General features: G+C 39.3%; 1 protein-coding gene across 1 annotated transcript in view; it reads right to left on the reverse strand.

Annotated features, from left to right (window-relative positions):
* LOC108578600 overlaps nt 1-21,546 on the reverse strand; it is a 377,474-nt gene that overhangs the window by 78,463 nt on the left and 277,465 nt on the right. The window contains exons 12-13 of the mRNA XM_017941964.1: nt 11,573-11,640; nt 7,897-8,002 (exon numbers count right to left, since the gene is read on the reverse strand). Of these exons, the coding sequence (XP_017797453.1) occupies nt 7,897-8,002; nt 11,573-11,640 (174 nt within the window). The remainder of the gene's footprint in view (nt 1-7,896; nt 8,003-11,572; nt 11,641-21,546) is intronic.

The following is a 21,546-nucleotide window of genomic DNA, read 5'->3' on the forward strand; positions in this document are numbered from 1 at the left end:
CCCCTTTCTACTCTCTCTCCTCCCCCTTCTCTCTCACGCCCTTTCTGTCACACTCCCCTTTCCATTCTCCTCCTTCCTCTCTGTCGCACCTATCTCTCACTCTCTCTCACCCCTTATCTCTCTCATCACTCTCCCACTCCTCACTCTCACATCTCTCTCCCCCTTCCTGCTCTCTCCCCCCCCTCTCTCTCTTTGGTACATGTTATGCGGAATTTGGAATGTTAACGTCGAGGCATAGGTAAAAAAGGAAGCCCGTTTCCACGACGTCGGAGGAATCTTCTTCGCGGGACTGATGTAAAGTAACGAAGGATAACAAGTGGCGGGTAGTCGCGATGTATTGCTGTAAAGGATATAGCGTATATTAAGTTACTTTGACTGAAATAGCACTTAGCGATGGAATTTATTAGATTGTGATAAGGCTAGATGAACGCGTAACGAGCACTTGAGAGAACGAAACGCGAAGGGGGGAGGGAGGTGGTATTATGCGGTTGCAAATTATGATGCTTGAAGTAAATTCGCGCGTAAAATAATACGGTATAAAGTGGCTTTAACGTTGCACACAATTTACCGCGCCCGCGTTTTTGACCCTGCAAGAATTATTTATAATAAACATTACGAACAAGTAGAGAAGTTGTAACGTTAATCAAATTTATCTCCCCTTTCTCGTTTATTTTAACATATATACAGAATTTTCGTTTTAATTCAAATTATTAGTGCAACCTCCTGGTAGCAGCAAAAAGTAGATAACGTTTGAAAAAATGTTCACCGTAAATTTAATATACAGCATTTTATAAATAGAATTTACTCGTGGCAACTAACTTGCCAATTATGTAAGAAAACTATTTTCAAAATTCTTCTCGTTTCTTACCTGAAGAATTTCATTGCCAAGTTACGCTTCACGTGTCACTGTAAAACAGGTATGTCATTCTTTAACATGTTTAGTATCTCCTAACCGTATTACAGATGTTGAAATCACCCTATACACCATTCTAAAACTCGACTGAAATATGCAATAATTAAATTCATATTTTATTAACGATTTATACATGAAATTTATATCAATGAATCCTTACACATAGAAAAGTTCAACAATGAATAGTATTATTCTGCGATATAAGTGTCATAACGTTTCGCAAAATTTTGAGATTTGTCAATTCTGCAGTAATCATTTCCTTAAGAATTAATTAACGAGCATACACTATGATAATATTTATCATTTGGCTTCTAAAGTAATTCATATTGCAAATAATCACAGCGAAAACGCAAAAAATGTGAAATTAGGTAATGATAGACTTTGAAATGAATTTTTGTCAAAAAGTGCCGTTGTCGAATTAGCCGATTCAATTTGATGGAGAATCACAGTTTCAGAATTTGAATTTCTTCAAGATCGGACGGTGACCCCTATCTCGAAGTGATCGATAGCGCGAGCACTATGCCAATAGAGATATGCAAATGTCGCGTGGTGCCGCGGGATTTTACGTTCATCGTGTCGATCGGCCCTGTGAATTCCTATTTTCGCTTTATTGCACACAGAGTGCATACCGAACGTATCTTTTGATTTGCATGCTTCTAACGCTGTGATTCGAAGTAACGACCGTCGAAAAAATTCCACATTTTCGACCTTCTCTTGCTGGAATTTCGCGAGTTATAATGAGAAATTACTGCGTGGGTAAAGCTTCGCGATTTCCACAAAGGATTCTATCTGGAAAAAATTTCTACCTGACTACAAACAGATGTATCTACTTCTAAACGATCCTCTCTTCTCTTCATAATTACCACTTTACCGACCGGTAGCGGTTGAACATCTTAAGCACTTCCGACCGTTCCACTCGGCCACAGATACATCGCTGACACCCGGCTCTGTTTAGACTCTAGGCTATCGCGCGGGAATAATATGCGCTTTTTCTTATACCTCCAGAAATGTTAAATCAAACTTTAACCGATTAATAGGCTACCGGTCGGTAAAGTGTTAAAAATACAATTACCGACAGTTTGAAATTGTAGAAAATTTAAAAAATTGCAAATTTAACTTCAAAATGACAAAGTACTGTAATTAAAATAAAAACGAACTACAATTTCAGAAAATATGTTAAAAACTGCCATTTACATTTGCATGAAAAAAAAAGTTAACGAAATTAAGAAGAAAAATCATGCAAAGTATCAAAATTTTTTTGTAGTTAATTCAGATAAATCTATCCAATTCTTGCAAAACCACTTGTATTCCAACATCAACCGACCGTTCCAAGTGGTAAGCTTCGGCTGACGCAGAAATCACGCGATTGAAGCTGATTCCTCCCGATGAATCTCCCTACTCTTCAGATTTCGCGAACACGCTGTTTTTCGAGAAGCCGAACGAGTCTTGGCACAGCCCGACAAAGTGACATAATTCCGCTACGTTTTTCAGAGGCCGTTAGTTTTGGTGTCAAGTTCGTCGCAAAAGTAACGTTCGCGCGTTGCCAAGCCACCGCCACCCTGGGCGATATCGCGCTTAATCGTGCACGAGAGTCGAGTTAACCTTCCAACTCGATCGAACAGGTGTTCCAACGCTGTCGTCGTTTCGTCTCGAGCCTACGATTTTCGTGCCACCTTGCCAAACGGTAAGTTCGACTCGCGGAACAAAAGCAAGCACTCGTTATCCAGGTATGCCTCTCGATTCGAGAGATTAGAATTTTTGAGAATCGCTCGAGTGTCGTTTGCGCAAACTCCACGGAACTTTCTCGCCCGTAGAGAAATTCGAGTGATTCTTTCATCGCCTGTCGATTAAACGCTCTTCAATCGTTGTCGAGGTGTTCGATTGTACTTTCACAACTTGAACTCGTTCTTCTTTTTTCTCTACGTATCATTTTAGTCCACTTGGAGAAATACAGGTTTGTCGTTTTGTTCGCTAAAAATACGTAGAGCGTTGTTTGCGGTCGCGCTACTAAAAGCATCGGTGACAAAAGTTGACGTTGGCTGAAAGCATCACGACCTTCGACCGTAAACTTCTTTGAAAGTGGGCGAATAAATAAATGACTGAATGGTGTATCGTTGAATACTTGTAAAAAGGAAACTCCGAGAAGAAACTCGGGAATCTTTCGAAACCCCAAGGCCTGGCCTGTCACAATCGTACTTTTCTATTGCGTTACTGAAAGTGGCTACCGATGTGGTTCTACCGTTCACGGTTCTTCGTTTTTCATTGTGAAAAATGATGTGTAATATTTCTTCCATTCGCCATTTTTCCAAGCGAAGTTATGCAGAAGATTTTCTGTGTACACGTTGTTCAACTTTTCTGAGGTATTCGAAGTTATTCCATTGCGGGTAAATGAATAAATGTCGAAGCTTCGGTTTGTGTAAGGACATCGAAAATAGGATTATACTTTGGATGACGGAAGCTGGGTCACCAATGACCCGACCTTTAAATGTCGACTTTCCTCTTCTTATATTATAAATATGTAGTATAGGACCCAAATAGGAATCCGACAATGAGAATCCGCGCAGAGCTTCGGCTTGCTAAGCCGAAGGTCCCGGGTTCGATTCCCCGTTGGGTCCCTAAAAATTTTTCCGTCGGTTTCTACAAATTTTATTTGCTATTTTAATCGCGATATATCTGTACAATGTCTAGCAAAATACAAAATATGGTTTCGTTTGCATAAGAAAAGATTTTAGTATTGGGTCACATTTGACCCAGCATTCGCCATGCGTGCGACAATCCCGCTCTCCGCGAGTGAACTCTCGCAATAATCAGCTTCTACGTTCAGAATAACCATAATTAACGGTAATACGCTGACGTGACAGGGTCTCAGCTGTAACGTAATGATACAATCACTCAGCGTTCTTAACGACACATTTATTAGTCGAAGTAATTACACCTGTCACGTGAAAAGTAACTTCGAAAGTAAGAGTAAAATCAAGCTGGAAAATGTCCACTTCTCGAGTGACCTATTTAAAAAAAAAAAAAGCGAATTTCACGGCAAACTGGAGTGAAAATTCTCCGAATAGTTGATCCACAGTCGCACAATTAGCCGAGATGAAACTCCGTTCCATGTAGCAAAGGTTACGATCCGTTTCGGTCGAGTTAGGCGAACGTCTTATCAAAGTTACCATTGGAACGTTCCTGGCAAACCCGAAACTGTCGGAGCGTCGGCACTTTAATGAGCCAATAGCGTGGCGAGAGACGTCGCTGCAATCAACCAAGGCCGACACGCTGAAACGTCGACGGTTATTCCGCGGGTACCGTGGATTAGAAGGTTGAATGCTCGTTCGAGGCTGTTCGTAATAAATTTCCTGTTTACCGTGAGATAAGGAACAAGCTCCCCCTAAATTAGACAGTTAACATTGCCCTCCCGAGTGGTCCACGCGACACACGCCGAGACGCGGGCTGATTTACGCGCTCGATAAACCTGAACTGCCAAATTGTTTTATGAATTACGTTATCTGCCGCTCTTGCCCGCTTATCGCGACTCTTCGGTTGCTCAATATTCCCTTAATCTTAATTGACTTCGTTGGACAACTGCTAAGCCACCCTTTCTATCTTGCTCGCTGTGCTTCTCTTCTACATGGAGGAGGCGATAAAAGGATCTCTGTGAGCGTAATGTAATTTGTTGTAGGGAGAGGAAGTCGAGTTTGAAGTGGGAGCTGAATAAACGAGGGGAGTAATAGGAGAAATTTGTATCGATAAACTCGTAAGAATGAAGTGAATTAACGAGGAACTGGAGAAGTGAGAAAAATAATTGAAGAATCGATGTGAAAAAGGCTGTGTAAGTACCATTGGTGGATTTTTACGTTTTCTCGTAATGTAGAACTTTCTTTTTGTTTATTAATGAGAGAGTGAAATATCAAAATAAAATAAATATTAAAAATATTGCGAGATTAGATAAAGTAAGCTTTGACATATTTTGTCGATAAGTATCATTTTAGTAACTGAGAAATGGTTTTCCTGAAATTTTGATTATTGACACTTGCAGTCATTTTTACGCCCAGTCTTCAATTGTAATTGGTGTCGTTTCAGGTGTCATTACTTCTGAGTAAAGTTGTCTATTCACAAACCTACGAAATTACCCTCAAAATTATCTTCGATCTCTTTCAAAATTTCAGCAAGTATTTCCATCCCCTGTCAAAGAAATCGGTAATAACACAGGTCAAATCCCTAACTTCCCCAAGTCATTTCTCTCCAGTATCACATTCTTAACAAAGTCTAAGCGCGACGAATTATCAGCGCTGACGAAAGTGCCAACCGTGACACTTCGATACCTAAAAATCCTCAAAAACCAAGTCTTCATCTCACCAAACTAAACTCACGTTACCCTCAGTTGCACCGTTTAAAAAAACCTAGCCACCATTCCAAACCTATATCTAAACATCTCTACCAAATTTATCGTTTCGCGTTCTCTTTCCCCGACAGCAGAAGCCAACCGTGGAAACGCGCCACGAACCTAACAATAGACTCCTGTTCCTATCCCCAAATCCGTTCAAATTCCTATTCCATCTCCCGTTTCCCCTCCGAAGATCGATTTCATCGTCACGTCAAACTACAATCTTCCCCCCTCTAAAGAAGAAACATCGAGAGGAAGTACAGCGACCGAAAAGAATCATCCCTCCCGCGTGAGCAGTTTACCTCCCCCGGAGTACAGCGAGGAAGTTTCAGCTTCTGCACGAAGGTCTCTCGAGGACTCCCGGAGGACTCGTTCGGTATACAATGCACTCGAAGTCTCCTCACGCGGAGAGATCGAAGACGAGAGTCGACTCTGGTTCGTTATCGGAGCCGTCGAAAAGAGCAAGCAGGGTACAAGTGGGCCGCGCCAGCCAGGCCAGGCCAGGTCGACGCGGAATTGGTCTTCTCGCGGCGTTGTTCGACTGACGCGGAGGTTTACGAAGCACTCGAGCCAGCCTGCGCCGCGGCGAACCACTCGAAACGCGATCAAAGGGTGCATTCATAATCTGCTACGCATCGCGGTTTCGCAGGCTGACTCGCGAGCGAAACGCTTTTCTGAACAGGCTGCGTTAACGGCGCAGCTCGGCGACTAGACGACTGTGTTCCGTTGAGCGGCCGGGAATTGCGCGTATCGCCGGAAAATTGGAGAAATGTATCGCAACTGGATGATTTGGTTCGATTGTCAGTAATCAGATTGGTTCAAGATGTTGGAAATTTTGGACACTATGTTCAATCGTGAAAAGATTTTCATAGTGTTTGGAGTATTCAAGATTTTTGTCGTGAGATATTACCTGCCTTTTGTCACAAACTTCAATTTGCAAAAAACCGAAGACAATTTTAACACTACCGACCGCGCCTTGTTGAACTCTTTTCGGACTGCGTCTTTACTATCGTGCGGGAATATAAGCGCTTATTTTTACAGCTGTACAAATTTTATATTAAAATTCGCGAGAGTGCTACACCGTTCGCTTTCTCTTATTATAGGGAAATTAAAAATAGAAACATTAAAGAGCGGTATGCGTTGGCAACGAAAAGCCGATTAATAGGCCTCCGATCGGTAAAGTGCTAACCACCATTTTTGATCACATTTTTCCAATTAACAGGTAACTGACGAATTCTCCCTTCGAAAAGAGCTGATTTCACTGTCTTGGAATAAGTATCAGCCAGATGAAGCTGATGCGAACGGAACAGGTGGTAATCCATTTATTCTTTCTCCTAGAAAATTCTTTCTAGCCTCGTCTAATACTATTTCGCGATAAATGTAGCTAAAAAGAGTGATCCAAAATATTGAAATTATTTTGATCACTAAAACTGTGAAGAAGAATTAATTTGTACACCTAATTTTTTGCGGGACCTTGGCCCAATCCATTTTAAGAATCTGACGTATCTCTGAAAAATAGGTTTTTTAAAAAAGATGTCTGAAGGTGAAAAAGAGGAAACTAAGAGAGATACGACCTCGTCGTTCGTCTGAGGCTCAGTTTCGCGGAGCCGTTGATGCGTCGCTCGTTAGGTGTTAGCTGCATTACCCGGGTATTATCTTATCGCTGTTTACGATAGCGTCGCAGACGTACGACGCCTTCGTCTTTAGCGAGAAATCTCGGAGCGCGTCCGCACCCCAGAGTACACTTGCTATTATGGATGACGCTCAGTCGCGCTCCCGAGGAGCGCTCTGATAAAACGGATGTGATACTAGTGAGGTTTCGTAGTGGAACAGAGTACACCGGGTGACACCGAATTTTGACAACGATCGAATTAAAAACGAAGAAACCTCGTGCAAACAAAAATCCAGAAACTCTGTTTCTCCTAAATATAAATCTCTTTTTAAATATTTATACCGGAAAAAGGTCGAAGGTATCCTTGAAAATCTATTCGAACAAAGACAGAAGAATATAATGTGATAATTTTGAAAATTTTTCAAAACCATATCTATAAAAAAAAATGTTTGGTAGATCTGCTAAGAACGAAAATAATAGATCACGTTACGATGATCACCCGGTACATAAACGTAACGATCATACAAACTCTCTATAACCCAATTTGTCTTCCTGCGCGGGAAGAAAAATTAGGGTTAACTATCTTTCCTTTACAACTTCATTGCTTTATCTTATCCGAAAATTATCCGACGTTTCGGAAGTTCCGAGTTTCCTGATTATACGAATATTGAATTGTTTGTCTTCGTTTCGTGATACATAGGATATACGGTGAAACAGCAAAGAGAACTTCCTCGGTACCTCTAACTTCGTCACAATATAGCTTTAGGTTGCTCTAAGGTAAAAGTCGGGTGTGCTTGGAACAATTTGTAAGAAACCTCCTTCCTTTTATACCTCGTAAATATTAATGCTCGCAGTCTCAGCTCGAGACCCCGCGAAAAGTATAGAGGCTCGATGATACACCGCGTACAACCTCTGCACGTTATTAGAAGCCTAAGCAACCCTGTGCAACGAAAACACGTTGCCGGTCTATCGACAAATTGTCAGTATACTCACCTCGTAGTATGTAATTTTGGTAATTCTGGTCGGCCTCGCTGCCAACCTTGATGAGGCAGGCAAGCCCGTCATTTTGCACAAACTCGTGCACCAGGTCCTTGTCCTCCTGCAAAACCAAAGTTTATGGTAAACACACCATTCGACCGAGGGGAATAGATATCCGTGTATACACGCGCGATCCACCGCTTATGTCTAATTTATTCGAACGGAAAGACAGGACTCTTAATCGATGTGTGTTCAAACGCTTCCAAATTTATCACCCATCTCCTCCTATCGAAAATTTCAAATGCTACAATGTTACTCGGCTCAATTGCGATAAGCGCCGTATTTGGCGATGAATATTTTGGATAAAAATCTCCATGATCTTATTATTCTGTGGACGAAGTGAAATGTTCAAGTCGTAAAAGAAGATTTTTCTAAGTTTCTTTTTTTTATTTGTACAGATGATTGAAATACTGCCTTCTTCAGTTCGATTGTCTTGGCTAACATTTCGGAACGTCCTAGAAAATTGAGGCGAAACAAATATAAAATTTAGGATAGTAATATTGAAAATTATATGGAACAAAATTCTTTTAATATAGTCTAAAGATGTCTCTTTCCGTTGAAAAAAGAAGTATTACGATATCTTTACTAGTTTAGCCAAAAGAAATTGTTAAAGATCGCTTATTTTTCGGGTTATCAAAGTGGATTCTCTCTTTAAAATGTGAAAAATATTTCAAAACACCCTGAAAAATGAATAATTTGTATATGGAACATTTCAGCCAAGAGCGAAATATATCGTCATTCAATATTATTATATTCAAAATCAATTCATAAACGAATAAACCAAAACCGAAGAACGCGAACATGAACTGAGCCAAAAATTGGTGAAAATGCCAGAAACACGTTAATTTCCAACACTTTCAATTCTTTCCTATAAAACAAATGATCGTATCGCCATACTTGGCAAACGCACCTCCACAACCTATCAAAAAACCCAGAAACAACCGCCAATTTCTGAGATCACCGGTTCTCCATCCCCCAAACCGGAAACGAAGGAAGGCAAGCCGAACGGATCGAAGAGGGCACCTGATACCCGATCTCCGAGGTCTCTCGCGATTTATCCACTCGTTTCCACCTAAGCCGGCCGCGGCTAGGAGGAGGTAAATGGAATTAGTTATGCCGCCTCGGGCGGTAAGTCGCGGACATAATGGAAAATCTACGAAGTTTGATTAAACTCGCCAGCGTGCATTCTCCCTTGTAACCGGAACCGTTTCGCGATCTTGTCGAGGCCTGGTTTCCCCGTGGCCACGGTTCAGGCCTCCTCTATTCCTCCGGTTCGTCGGAAGTTGCAGCCGATTAGCCAGGATTAAGAAACGAAATTGAACGTTACCGTGGCGATTCGAGCGGATAAATCCGCCGGACGAAGCGGAGATCTCTAGCTGGAACGAAGGAGGGGAGGTGCCTGCGCCTCGACGAACGAGGACGGAGCGTCGTAATTAATTTCGCAGCTAGTCAGCCCGATAATTGAAACGATAAGGTATCTCGCTGGAAGGAAGAGTTCGAGGATTGTTTTTAGACGCTCTCCCTCTCTCTCTCTCTCTAACGCGTCTACACGTCCCGCTGATTTATCCTCGCGATGTGTAATCCTATTGTCTAATTAAACGTTCGCTCTTTAAGAAAGGCCGTTCGTAAAACCGTGTTTGAACGTCGAGATCTCTTGTTTGGGTTAGGTCTGTTTCCAAGTACGAAGCACCATTTCTTTGATGTACCGTGTCTGCTCTAGTTTCTTTTTCAACAACTTTTCAAAAGATAGAAAGTACACGGAAATGGGTTAGCTTGTCCTATTTCACTTCTGGTTGTAGTTAACGCGACGATCTTCTCTTCCCGTCTTTAGAAAGTGTTTTTCGAATAAGAGGATTGGATAGTTTTGGGAGAAATTTTAGAATGGTTACTTTTTTTACACTGATTTACCGATATTTTCAGTGTTCTTTCGGAATAAACTAGGTTTGCTGTTTGGATCGTGCTATTCTACACCAGGTGTTATAACTCGTTTTCACAAGTATAATAAACGTGTAATGAAACAGGCTGTCGGTTCAAGTTATCGTGTAGTTGTCAATCATAGAAGCGATGCGATTTGCCCGCGATCATTAATATATTTGCAATTCAACGTCAACGTTATAATCTTCGTCATAATTCATGCGTTAAATTCAGAATCTAATGGATACGTAATAATGTTGGCTACTGTTACCATTATTGCGTTTCGTAGAAATCGGTATCAATGAAATTTAATGTTATCCCGACGCGTGAACTAGAGACTGCTAATATATCAATTTAATGCCATTAGCACACATCGCGTAATACTGTGTGTCGACGAAAAGAAGAGAAAAAAAGGAAGGAAATCTGTCTAAATATGAAACCACATCGATCGATAAAACAATCACAATAGGTTCTAATGACACGGTATCGTATCGTTGGCAAGTTCGCTCTTGACATCCGCTCCATTCATCACGGGACGCTAATATAACTCAACAATAAACTCATCCATCATTTACGAGGGCGGAACGATAGCTTCCGGTGTAATAGGATTTCTTTTCTAACGAACGGCCTTTCGAGCTGCAGCCGCGGAGAAAAATTCCGTTCCCGCTCGGCTAATTGCAAGATTTAATTACGGTGAACAGAGTTAAGAAAGCCCCTCTCGAATAAACACGCTCCGCCAGCGTCCAGTTTGCCCTTCTTGTTCCGGAAGTGAGGGAGGAACACCGCCCATGAAAGTTGAAACATTCCACGCTCGTGGAACCGGCGAATTCACGATAAACCGGAGTTCGAGAAAGTGTAACAAGGCCGGTTCTTCTTATTTCGCGATCGACTCGACGTTAATTCCGCTGATTGCAATTTTTCACAAGTCGAGATATTCGAATAAAGAAACAAGAATTTGTTGCACATCTTCGTTTTTACTCTCAGTTACGATCCATAAATCGTCGATACAATGCTTCCTCTAATTAAACGACCCAAATGGCACGTTCACCGACAGGCATCGATTACAAAATCGCCAACAGAATTTCCCTTCGCTGGAAACGAAGTAACGAATTGGTTGGCGAACGAGGTGAAAATATTTTGCACCCGGAAAAAACAAAATAAAAAAAAAAAGAAGAAACAGTTTTCGCTCTTTCTGGTCGCAAAACGGTAGTTCGTGCCCCTTTCCGGATCAGAGTGACGTTACACGCGCGAATATTCGGTCCTGGTGTGGAGCAAACGTATTGGAATGCAGCGTGCGGCGGGGAATAACGAATTTGCGAGACAAAGGGCCACGGTTATCGAGATGGAAAGGAGAGAGAGAGAGAGAGAGTAAAGGAAGGATCCATAGTGAAGAGAAAGAGAGAAGGAAGAAGAAAATGCACTCGCTCGAACCGCCATGCAAATATTTACTCGTCGAGCGAGTAGCTTCGCGTAAAAATAGCCCCTGTCTACCTCTTCCTCCCTCTAGTTCCATCTTCTTTTCCCCATAAGTTTTCTCCCTTCTTGTCTAGAATATCTCTCACTCTCTCTCTCTCTCTCTCTTTCTTCCCTCATCCTTACGTTTGCTCGTCGATGCCCTTCCTATCGTTCTCTCGCTTTAACGTGCACGCCCCCGTTCTCTATTCGCCTCTCGCTTTACAACGCAGGTTCCCGCAGGTATCGCGAATTGTAAACTCACCTGAAAGATCTGCTTGAGGGAGAAGAGAGCTCGTCGCAGCTCGCGGCCCTCGCTGTTCAGCAATTTTTCTGCAACAGACAAGTAACACGCAACCATTTATTATAATAATACAGCACGTACCCAGAGAGTATTGTTGGCTCTCCGGGTTGGATGAAGGGTAGGAGTCGGCCAGTCGGACCTCTTTTCTAGAGAATGCTTGTCATTTTCTCTTTTTTCGTCGTTTTAGCAATGATACTATTGGAGGATTAAGTTGTAAATAAGGGGAGTCGGTTTGGAGATGTATGAACAGGTATATGCGAATTTTCTTGCATTTTTTGTTTTATAGATTGGAAGAAAATACTCCTGCATCCTTATATTTGTAAAAATAGTGCTTTTTTTAATTAACTCTTAAATTCTCACGCTATTCAGTCGCGAGTAAATACGTACTTGCGTTGGGTCACTTTTGACCCGAGAGATTTAGCTACAAAGGAGTCTACCTAAACGAGATACTTTTTAAGAAAAGGAACAACTTATTTAGGGAACAAATATCTTTACTTTCATTATAAATTAATTTTTATTATTTAACTAAAAGAAGAAGCGATTTCAGGAGACTAGAGATCTGCCTCGTGCTATGTAAAGTGGCGGAATAATAAGCTGGAATTTCTGCAGGGTTACTATGTCCAAACGTGACTAATTAACCCCAGCTATTCCGAGAAACCTTGTTTTAATAATAATCAAATGAAAGTAGCCCGATAGTAAGTTACATTAATCAAAATTATTTTTATAATTTGATTTTTCACAATTCTTTATTTCCGTCATTTTTTCGGAAATGAAAATGTCTCTCCTCGCAGAGGTCTCCACTTTTTCTCTCGTTTACGGAATTCAACGAGAAAATTGACCACCAGCTGCTTACACTCTAACGGTGCCTCCAAAGTGGTCGAGGCACGCGCAAAAGCGAACAAGCCACCCGGAAGTTCGTTTATTGTAGGAAGATCAGGAACAGCTAGGTACACTGGCAGCTCTTTTGTTTCCAACGTTAAGCATTGTCGACGCGCCGTAGGGACTCGTTAATTATCAACTTCTCTTCACGTCCGATTAGATCATTCGCTGGGCTCCTGAGCACGCCTCTCTTTCTCCTGTACACTCGTTACACGTTCGTTCGAAAATCATTCTACTCGAATTTCCACAAATTCGAAACAAGAGGAGAAGCAGCGAAGCTGATTCACGTTAAGAAAATCACACGATTCTCACAGCAAGAAATCTAGTCGTTGTAATCAATTTAAAGGATATTCGTTATTCGTTATTTTTAAGAATTTTAACGTGTCAATTTCGAGAGATCCAGAGGAAAGAGAATTAACTGATTTTTACGGTAGATCGAGAAATCACTGTAATCAATTTCAAGAATATTCATTTGTCAGAGAAGCAACCGAGTTACAAAGATTAAACAATTTAAGCGTTTTTCCACAAATTCTATAACTTCGTTACTTTTAAGAATTTTAACGTGACAATTTCAAGAGATGCAAAAAAAAAAGAAGAAAATTAACTGATTTTTACAGCAAATCAGGAAATGTAATCAATTTAAAAAATATTGATATGTCAGAAAAGGAACCGAGTTACAAAGATTAAATAATTCCAGCATTTATTTCTGTAAACAATACAATATCGATATTTTTAATCATTTCAATGTGAAAATTTTGAGAGACGCAATGATTTTCAAAACACCGTTTTTTGCAACCACTTCCGGGCGTATATAGCTCCTTAAGCAGCTTTAAATATTCCAAGGAAATCCGAATGGCCGATTCCGCATCGGCACGCAATAACTCTCTGGACCGTGCCTCTCCGCCGGGATCATTTATCGGGCTTAATTAGAGGAAAACCGGTAATTAAGTCCGCGATTAATTTTACACGACGAATTTTCGTCGACGCGCATTCACCGTTCCCGCCTCTCTCCGCTATTATCCCCCCCACGAACCAACACCACCGCCGCCTCCACCATTTTCTCACTGTTTCACCGGGCCTCTATCATTCTTTTTCAAACAGGGCTCGACTGTATTACTAATAATTGAATTCCATTTCACCCAGCGGCGCACTAAATTCAATTTCCCGGAGCTCGGCGGCGGTCGCGCGGAGATTTTCCAGCCTGCTGGAAATTCAGAGGAAAAAGCGACGAAGCGAAGGGGGGAAGGAAAGGGAGAACCAGGTACAAGCTTGCGTAAAAGAGAGAGAAAAAAAGGATAGACGAAGGAAAGTGGACCGTTGCTTGACGTTTCGCCTGGTGAAAAATCGGAAAATACATTATCGCCGAGGAATTCGAAGGAATACGACGCGGCTGACGTTGGAACAAGGGAAAGAAAACTGTCGATGCAAATTTTACGCGACGTTCCTCTCATGGTACAGTGATTGCACACTTCCGAATGCACGCTCGATCGGGCAGCTTGAATGTTGATAATTGCCTCGTTTCGGTGTCAATGGATGAATTATTTCGTCGGCGACACGTTCGACTATCCTATTATGCTCTTCGTAAGTGCTACAGGGTCACTCGTTGTTCAACAATAGCGAGAGGTGTAGGCAGGAACTTTGGTGCTGGTGTAATCACGCTTATAATTGGCATGGGAATATTTTAACCCTCTGTAACCCGATTTTTCTTCGTTCGCCAGAGAAGTAATTACGGTTAATTGCAGTTTCACGGTTTAATTCGAGACGCTAGAATAGGTATGGAAAATAATTATTATAAAGAAATGTAAATAACGAAATACCTCCTTCAACAAACTCAAATAATATGATTTGCTCACATTTTGCAATTCCTCAACTTGATTAACCCTTGAACTTGACTTTTTTGCTGACTATGCACTTAAGCTGTTTACTATTTTAATACTGTCTTAGATGGGAACAGTTAATGTATATTTAGATTAATTAAATTTGCTAATTCTGAATTTTACGAATTGAAACGAAACTTAGAATTGAAATTAATTTCGTTTACTGATATGAAAATATTGTGCCGCGAGTTTGGCTCGTTGCGAGGTAAGGGATCAAACAGTCAATGAAATGCGAAGAAAAATGATTTTCAAGAAATCCTAGCTTCGCGATCATAGTCAAGTTTTGGCAATGTTTCCGTTGGAAATTAACTTCTCTGTTTACATTTTCTACTTTGCCCCTCTTATTTCAGTCACGTTGTTTGTTTGTTTGTTTGCTTTTTTAAATTCTTGTTATTATTCCGTGCTTGGGAGATGTTTCGGGTTTCGTTCTATTCACCGCGAAGTTCGAATTTTCCTCAAGATCGACATCAATAGCCACAAACTTGACGGAAATTTCCGAAGGCAGACCACCAGTTTAGCGGAAGATATTACTTAATAGCGACCCGAGATTGCAGACATCGTTTGCAACATGAATATTCCGTCCTTCCCAAACGATGCTCGTCAAATTACACAGGAATCGCTTTCTAATTCTAAACGAGCCACGAACACGATCCTTACTTCTTCCCACGTAACATACGCACACGCACACATGTTCACAACACAGTATCGGGACTTATCGTTTCGAGATGAAGTCGAATCTAAAGAAAGTCTTCGGTTTTTCGACAGATATTCCCCTTGAAATTTCCATGAGACAGGAATACCCGTTTCTAAATATGCAAATCGCGGGACATTTGTCAGGAACGTTCAAGATATTCACGCATTAATTCGCCTCGGCTCTTCCTGTTCCTCGATCGACGTAGACGTTCCGTTATTTCGCTGGGCGAAAAGTTCGCAAAAATTCGAAGGAATCTGCACGGTCCGTAACGCGATGTATATCTAACGCGTAAATTCCACGGTGGTTCGACAATGCTCGTAGAGGTGGAAAACCTAAGTCGATCGAACCTGATAAATCCTCGAACGAAGAAACGAGCGGATTCGCGAATTACGCGAAGCCGCGAGTATGGAAATTAGCTCGATTGTACGGACAGCTCGAGTTTCATAAAAATCCAACGAAGTTCGCGGTTTTGCATTTTTACGCGTTCTTTTTGCGCCCCTCTTTCCGCTCGTCGACCGTTTCTCACGTTCACTTTTCGATAATTTGAACGGAAAGTGAAATGAAATTTGCGAATTAAAGTAGACGGGACTGAAGAATTATTCAAGAATACCCAATAAATATTGAAGAAAAAAAGGAAAATAAAGACGAAGGATGAAGTTTTGTGATTGCTTGCCTAATTTTTGAGAAAAATAACTTTGAACGTGAAATTACAAGGCTGCAGGTTTAAGTTAAACGAGGTTAATCCAATATTTAATTGGTTCTGCAAAGTTAGAAAGAAGTCCAGTGATACGGCATAGGGTCAATTTTCTACGATCCACTTCGTCGATGTTATCTGAACATTCAATAATTACAACACATGTGACCTATTTCTACAACTGTGTTACAGAAAGTAGACTTATCAGGATACAACCCAATCAAATCCTCCTTCCAACTCTGCACAGCATTTACGACTCAACGCCAAACCCTAAACATTCACAAACTTCCAAGCGAAAGAGTTAACTTTCCAAAGACCCTAGTAAGTGGTAACAACAAAAATTCGTTCGATGTTCCAACAGCGCGACTAATCCGCAGCTGCGTCGACTAGAAACACTGTGTCGTTCGGTCACAAGAAAAGAAAAAAAATATTTTCATTCATGCGGTGTTATCTGGCCGCCACGTTTCTTTCTTTCGCACGAGCCACGCCCCTGTTGCCTGTCGAGTCACGGTCTGCGAGGCCCAATTCGCGACTCCTTTCGCGGAAAAGGAGGCCCGCGCGACCGCATAATCGGCCGCTATCACGCGATCTTTAAATGCATTATGCATGGCCAGCCGCTACGGACCCAAACGGCACGGGTAAAAGGGTGAAACAAAGACGGACGTATGCGAGCGCAGGTAATTAGGAATCGCTGTAGGGGCCGTATACGAGACGAAAGAGTCAGAATCGAGCAGTGTGCCGAAGAAGAAGAGAAACAGAGAGGGGAAAAAAGGGTAGGAAAGGAGAGAGTGAGAGAGGATGAGACGAGATAAGGAAGCAACGAAGTGAAGAGAGCAAAAGAGAGAGAGAGAGAAGGACCGATCTTCTAAGAATAGCGGTCCCAAGGCCCTCGGGCCCTTGGCCCCTTCGTAATCAGTGACCATATAAGCAGAAGCCTCTCTCTTTTTATTCTACCTGCACGGTTCCTTTCTGTTCGCGACGTTAAGCAAGCTCACCGGTTCGTAACGCCGCGCCGCGTTGCAAACGCAGTGGATCCTCTCTTTCATTGAGTCTGTTGCGATAGGAGGGACGGTGTCGGGGCACCTAATTGCGACATCGAAAACTCGAGAAAGCGAGAACGTCCTTCTAAACGAGTTTCGGGCCTTTGTGAGCTTCGCGATTTTCCTCGGATATCGATGCAATTAGCAATTCAGCGATAAACGGATAATTCTAGGCGAAGATTTTTGTCAGTTTGGGAATCGTCGAGCTGTTGTTGGTTTAATTAAATCCGTCATGGTCCTACTGGCTCGTTAATTGCTTGCTGTTAAAGCGAATTGAAGGAAATAACAAAAGGTGTTCTAATTGTATTTGCGAAGTGTGTATCGTAAGAGGAAGTGCATTTCATGAAACTGTAAGAATGGGAAGTGAAACCTTGCTCTATCTAGACGATTTATCACACGGAACCGCTGTTTGCGTACAGAATTCTTTCTATACGGTAAATTCTCTACAAGAGTCAGTAAGTTTGGATTCTACAAGTGACAGTATAGATGGTCCTACGCCTAGGTTGCGTCATTGCTACGCCCATGTTATCTCGCTCGCAGTCAGTCAAGCGTGTAACGCTAAAATCATAATAGAAAAATATAATTTCTTTAATTTTACTTTTTTTCATCTGGAATTTTTTTTAACATGTTGCTGAGATTTTTCTGATGAAAATAATATCAAACACGATATAATTTGAACAACATTTACTTATTAACACGTTCACTGTCGCGCCAGATTTACAGGTTGCTGTCAGGCGGCCACAAGAAAATACATTTTAAGCATAGGATTATAGTATTATGCTTTATAATTTTCTTTTTCAATTGAAAATAATGTCAAGCTATTCCACAACTGTCAGTAAAATGTAGGGTCGATTCGACAAGTGTCAGTAAAATGTAGGGTCGATTCGACAAGTGTCAGTAAAATGTAGGGTCGATTCGACAAGTGTCAGTAAAATGTAGGGTCGGTTCGACAAGTGTCAGTAAAATGTAGGGTCGGTTCGACAAGTGTCAGTAAAATGTAGGGTCGATAGCAGCAGAAAAGCTGCTAAACAATTAGAATTAAATGTAACGATAGAAATTATTGCAATAATGTGTAATGCAATTGAAAAATTGAAAGAATCAAAAGAAAAAACGCGAATTCATATCTTTTTCGATTCTAGAATATAAGAAAATTTGAATAAAATACGCGGCGAGAATTGGGGAGAAGCAAAAGTTAAACGCGTATAAATATTCATTAATAAACGAACTAGGGATGAAGCTATTATTTCAATACGCGATGCACGGACTCTATTATTTACTAAAATTCAAAAATTCTCGCATAAATTCCGAAAATAGATTATTTATTACGGTAAACTACTGCGACGGTTTAATTTAGGGTGGGCATAGTGCACTCGTTCCAAATCAGGTCACAATATACAATAATAAATCAACTAACCACTTAACATGCAAATTCCTTGGATGGTAAATTATTAGTAAACAAAATTCAATATCAGAGAAAATATATGAAAAATACTGAAAGAAAAATTTCAAATTAATTTCAATTGCTGGAAGAAAAGTACATATTGATTATTAGTAAACAAAATTCAATATCAGAGAAAATATATGAAAAATTTCAAATTAATTTCAATTGCTGGAAGAAAAGTAACGAAAAGGCAACCTCTCAAAGTCATTTCAATATCCTATTCGACAAGTCTGAAGAACAACGATGACTAAAATTCAAATGTTTATTTCCCTAAACCTTCAAAATAATTTCGAAATATTTTATTCGAAGCGGAGTATTCCAAGTCAGTATCGATAATTGAAGAAATTATTTGATTGTATTTAAAAGAACCGAAAGGAGAATATTTAAAGTCTGATATTAAATGTCTAGCAAGTACCAGTAATTGGTAAAATGATTTATATTTGTTTTAAAAGCTGGTAGTGTATTATTTTTGTTTTAATTGTGCTGGGATTTGTTGGTTTGTTAAGGGAGGATAATAGCGAATAACGTGTGAAATTTGAAAATGAGAGTAAATAGGAACGATTGGATAACGAAATTGGGAGAGTTAGAGAGAATGTGTGAACAGACGAGAAGAAGAGAGGTAAATGATCCAACATGAGAATGTAAGTGTATATTTTTCGGTAATTACTTTATAATTGCTTTATAATTACTTTATAATTACCGATTAGTGGAGAATATTGTTTACATGCAATGGAAGTTTACTGGTGATGTTTATAATTTCGAAAATTCAGGTAGAATTGTAAATATACTGTATCGTAATTCGAATTTAAGTAAATTAGGTTGAACTGCAGTACACAGACGTTACTTTAGCTTGAAATAAATTCGAAACATAGAATTCACAGAGAAAACACTGCGAAACAGCAAAACGTAAACGTTACAATTGTTATAACATGTAAGCAAAAATTTCAGAATTAATTATACGAGTATTTCTCATAAGATTACCGTTACAAGAATATTTCACGTTTATTAATAATTTTATAAGAATTAGGAATATTGATTCACTTTGTTAAAATGCAGAAACTAATAATTTAACAGCAAGTGTTAAGAATTAGGAGCAGCATTCGTTACAAGTTCCACAAGGATACTGAAAGAAAAATTTCAAATTAATTTCAATTGCTATTACGAAAAAGCAACCTCTCAAAGTAATTTCAATATCCAATTCGACAAGTCTGAAGAACAACGATGACTAAAATTCAAATGTTTATTTCCCTAAACCTTCAAAATAATTTCGAAATATTTTATTCGAAGCGGAGTATTCCAAGTCAGTATCGATAATTGAAGAAATTATTTGATTGTATTTAAAAGAACCGAAAGGAGAATATTTAAAGTCTGATATTAAATGTCTAGCAAGTACCAGTAATTGGTAAAATGATTTATATTTGTTTTAAAAGGAAAATTTCTAATAGGTATTAGTTAAAATGAATTATTATTCAGTCTATTGTATTGAAATTCTAATTGATTCTAATGTATACAAGTGTTACAAGAAGGCTGAGTGTGTACAGGGTGGACACTGACTCTAGTATTTACTAAAATTCAAAAATTCTCGTATAAATTCCGAAAATAGATTATTAATGACGGTAAACTACTGAGACGGTTTAATTAAGGGTGGGCATGGTGCTGCTTTAGTTTGAAATGATTTATAAACACATAATTAACAGAGGAAAAACCGTGAAACGGCAAAACGTCTACATTCTAATTGTTATAACATGTAAACAGAACTTTAAATTTAGTGTAAACAGAAAAAATATATAATACAATTTATTTCACGGTATTGCAACAAATAAACGTTGAATCAATATTTAATTCGTATAAAAACAATTATTTAACGTAATAATTTTACCTTCACTATGGCTATTTTTAATCTACGACCACAGGTCAACCTGATTTCTAATCCTTACGAACTTTAAATTCAGTCTAAACTGAGAAAATATATAATACAATTTATTTCACGGTATTGCAACAAACAAACGTTGAATAGATTCTTAATTCGTATAGAAACATTTATTTAAAATAATAATTTCACCTTCACTATGGCTATTTTAAATTTACGACCAAGGGTCAACCTGATTTTTAATCCTCCGAACTTGATTTCACAACGAGAAAGTAATAAGATCGTTGAAACGTACTTATTTGTCAAAGAAACTTGCAAAAATGTATAAATAATAATATGTAATGTTTTAACAAATTTTTGGAAGTATAAATTAATAATAAAATTGTGAAAATTAATAAATTATACGTTATTATAACATTAATAGAATTATGACTAAACCGAAGTTCGAAATTTATTTCATGGTATTGTAACAAGCAAACGTTGAATACATTTTTCATTCGTGTAAGAAGAATTATTTAACACGATAAATTTAGCTGTACTATGGTTATTTTTAATCTACGACCACAGGTCAACCTGATTTTTAATCCCTACGAAATTAATTTAACCACGAGTAAGTAACGAGAACGCTAAAACCTATGTTTCCATTGAAGAATATTGTAAAAACGTATAAATTGTTATATGCAATGTTATAACAAATTGTCGGAAGTATAAATTTTTAATAAAATTGTGAAAATTGATAAATTATACCGTGTTACGATATCGGAAATCTCCCGCGAAAATCTCCCGCGAAAATTTCCCGCCTGACCTAACCGACGATTTTGCTAATGACTTTGGGGAGAGGGTACCGCAGGTATATAAGGACCCGCCGATGTCCCGCGAAATCATTTACCCTTTATACTGGGCCCTAGACACTTCGCGGCGTATTTTGACCTGAAGGTTCTGAGATGTGAATAGAGTGGTCGGGGGCTACTAGCTAGTCTATGTCCACCCTGTACACACTCAGCCTTCTTGTAACACTTGTATACATTAGAATCAATTAGAATTTCTATTACTAATTATTAAACAAATTTTAACAATTACCGGCACTCGCTAGGCACGTAATATCAGACTTTAAATACTCGACTTCGAACTTCGGTTTAGTCATAATTCTATTAATGTTATAATAACGTATAATTTATTAATTTTCACAATTTTATTATTAATTTATACTTCCAAAAATTTGTTAAAACATTACATATTATTATTTATACATTTTTGCAAGTTTCTTTGACAAATAAGTACGTTTCAACGATCTTATTACTTTCTCGTTGTGAAATCAAGTTCGGAGGATTAAAAATCAGGTTGACCCTTGGTCGTAAATTTAAAATAGCCATAGTGAAGGTGAAATTATTATTTTAAATAAATGTTTCTATACGAATTAAGAATCTATTCAACGTTTGT

The sequence above is a fragment of the Habropoda laboriosa genome, unplaced genomic scaffold (assembly GCF_001263275.1).
Source record: "Habropoda laboriosa isolate 0110345459 unplaced genomic scaffold, ASM126327v1 scaffold45, whole genome shotgun sequence".
Taxonomy (NCBI): domain Eukaryota; kingdom Metazoa; phylum Arthropoda; class Insecta; order Hymenoptera; family Apidae; genus Habropoda; species Habropoda laboriosa.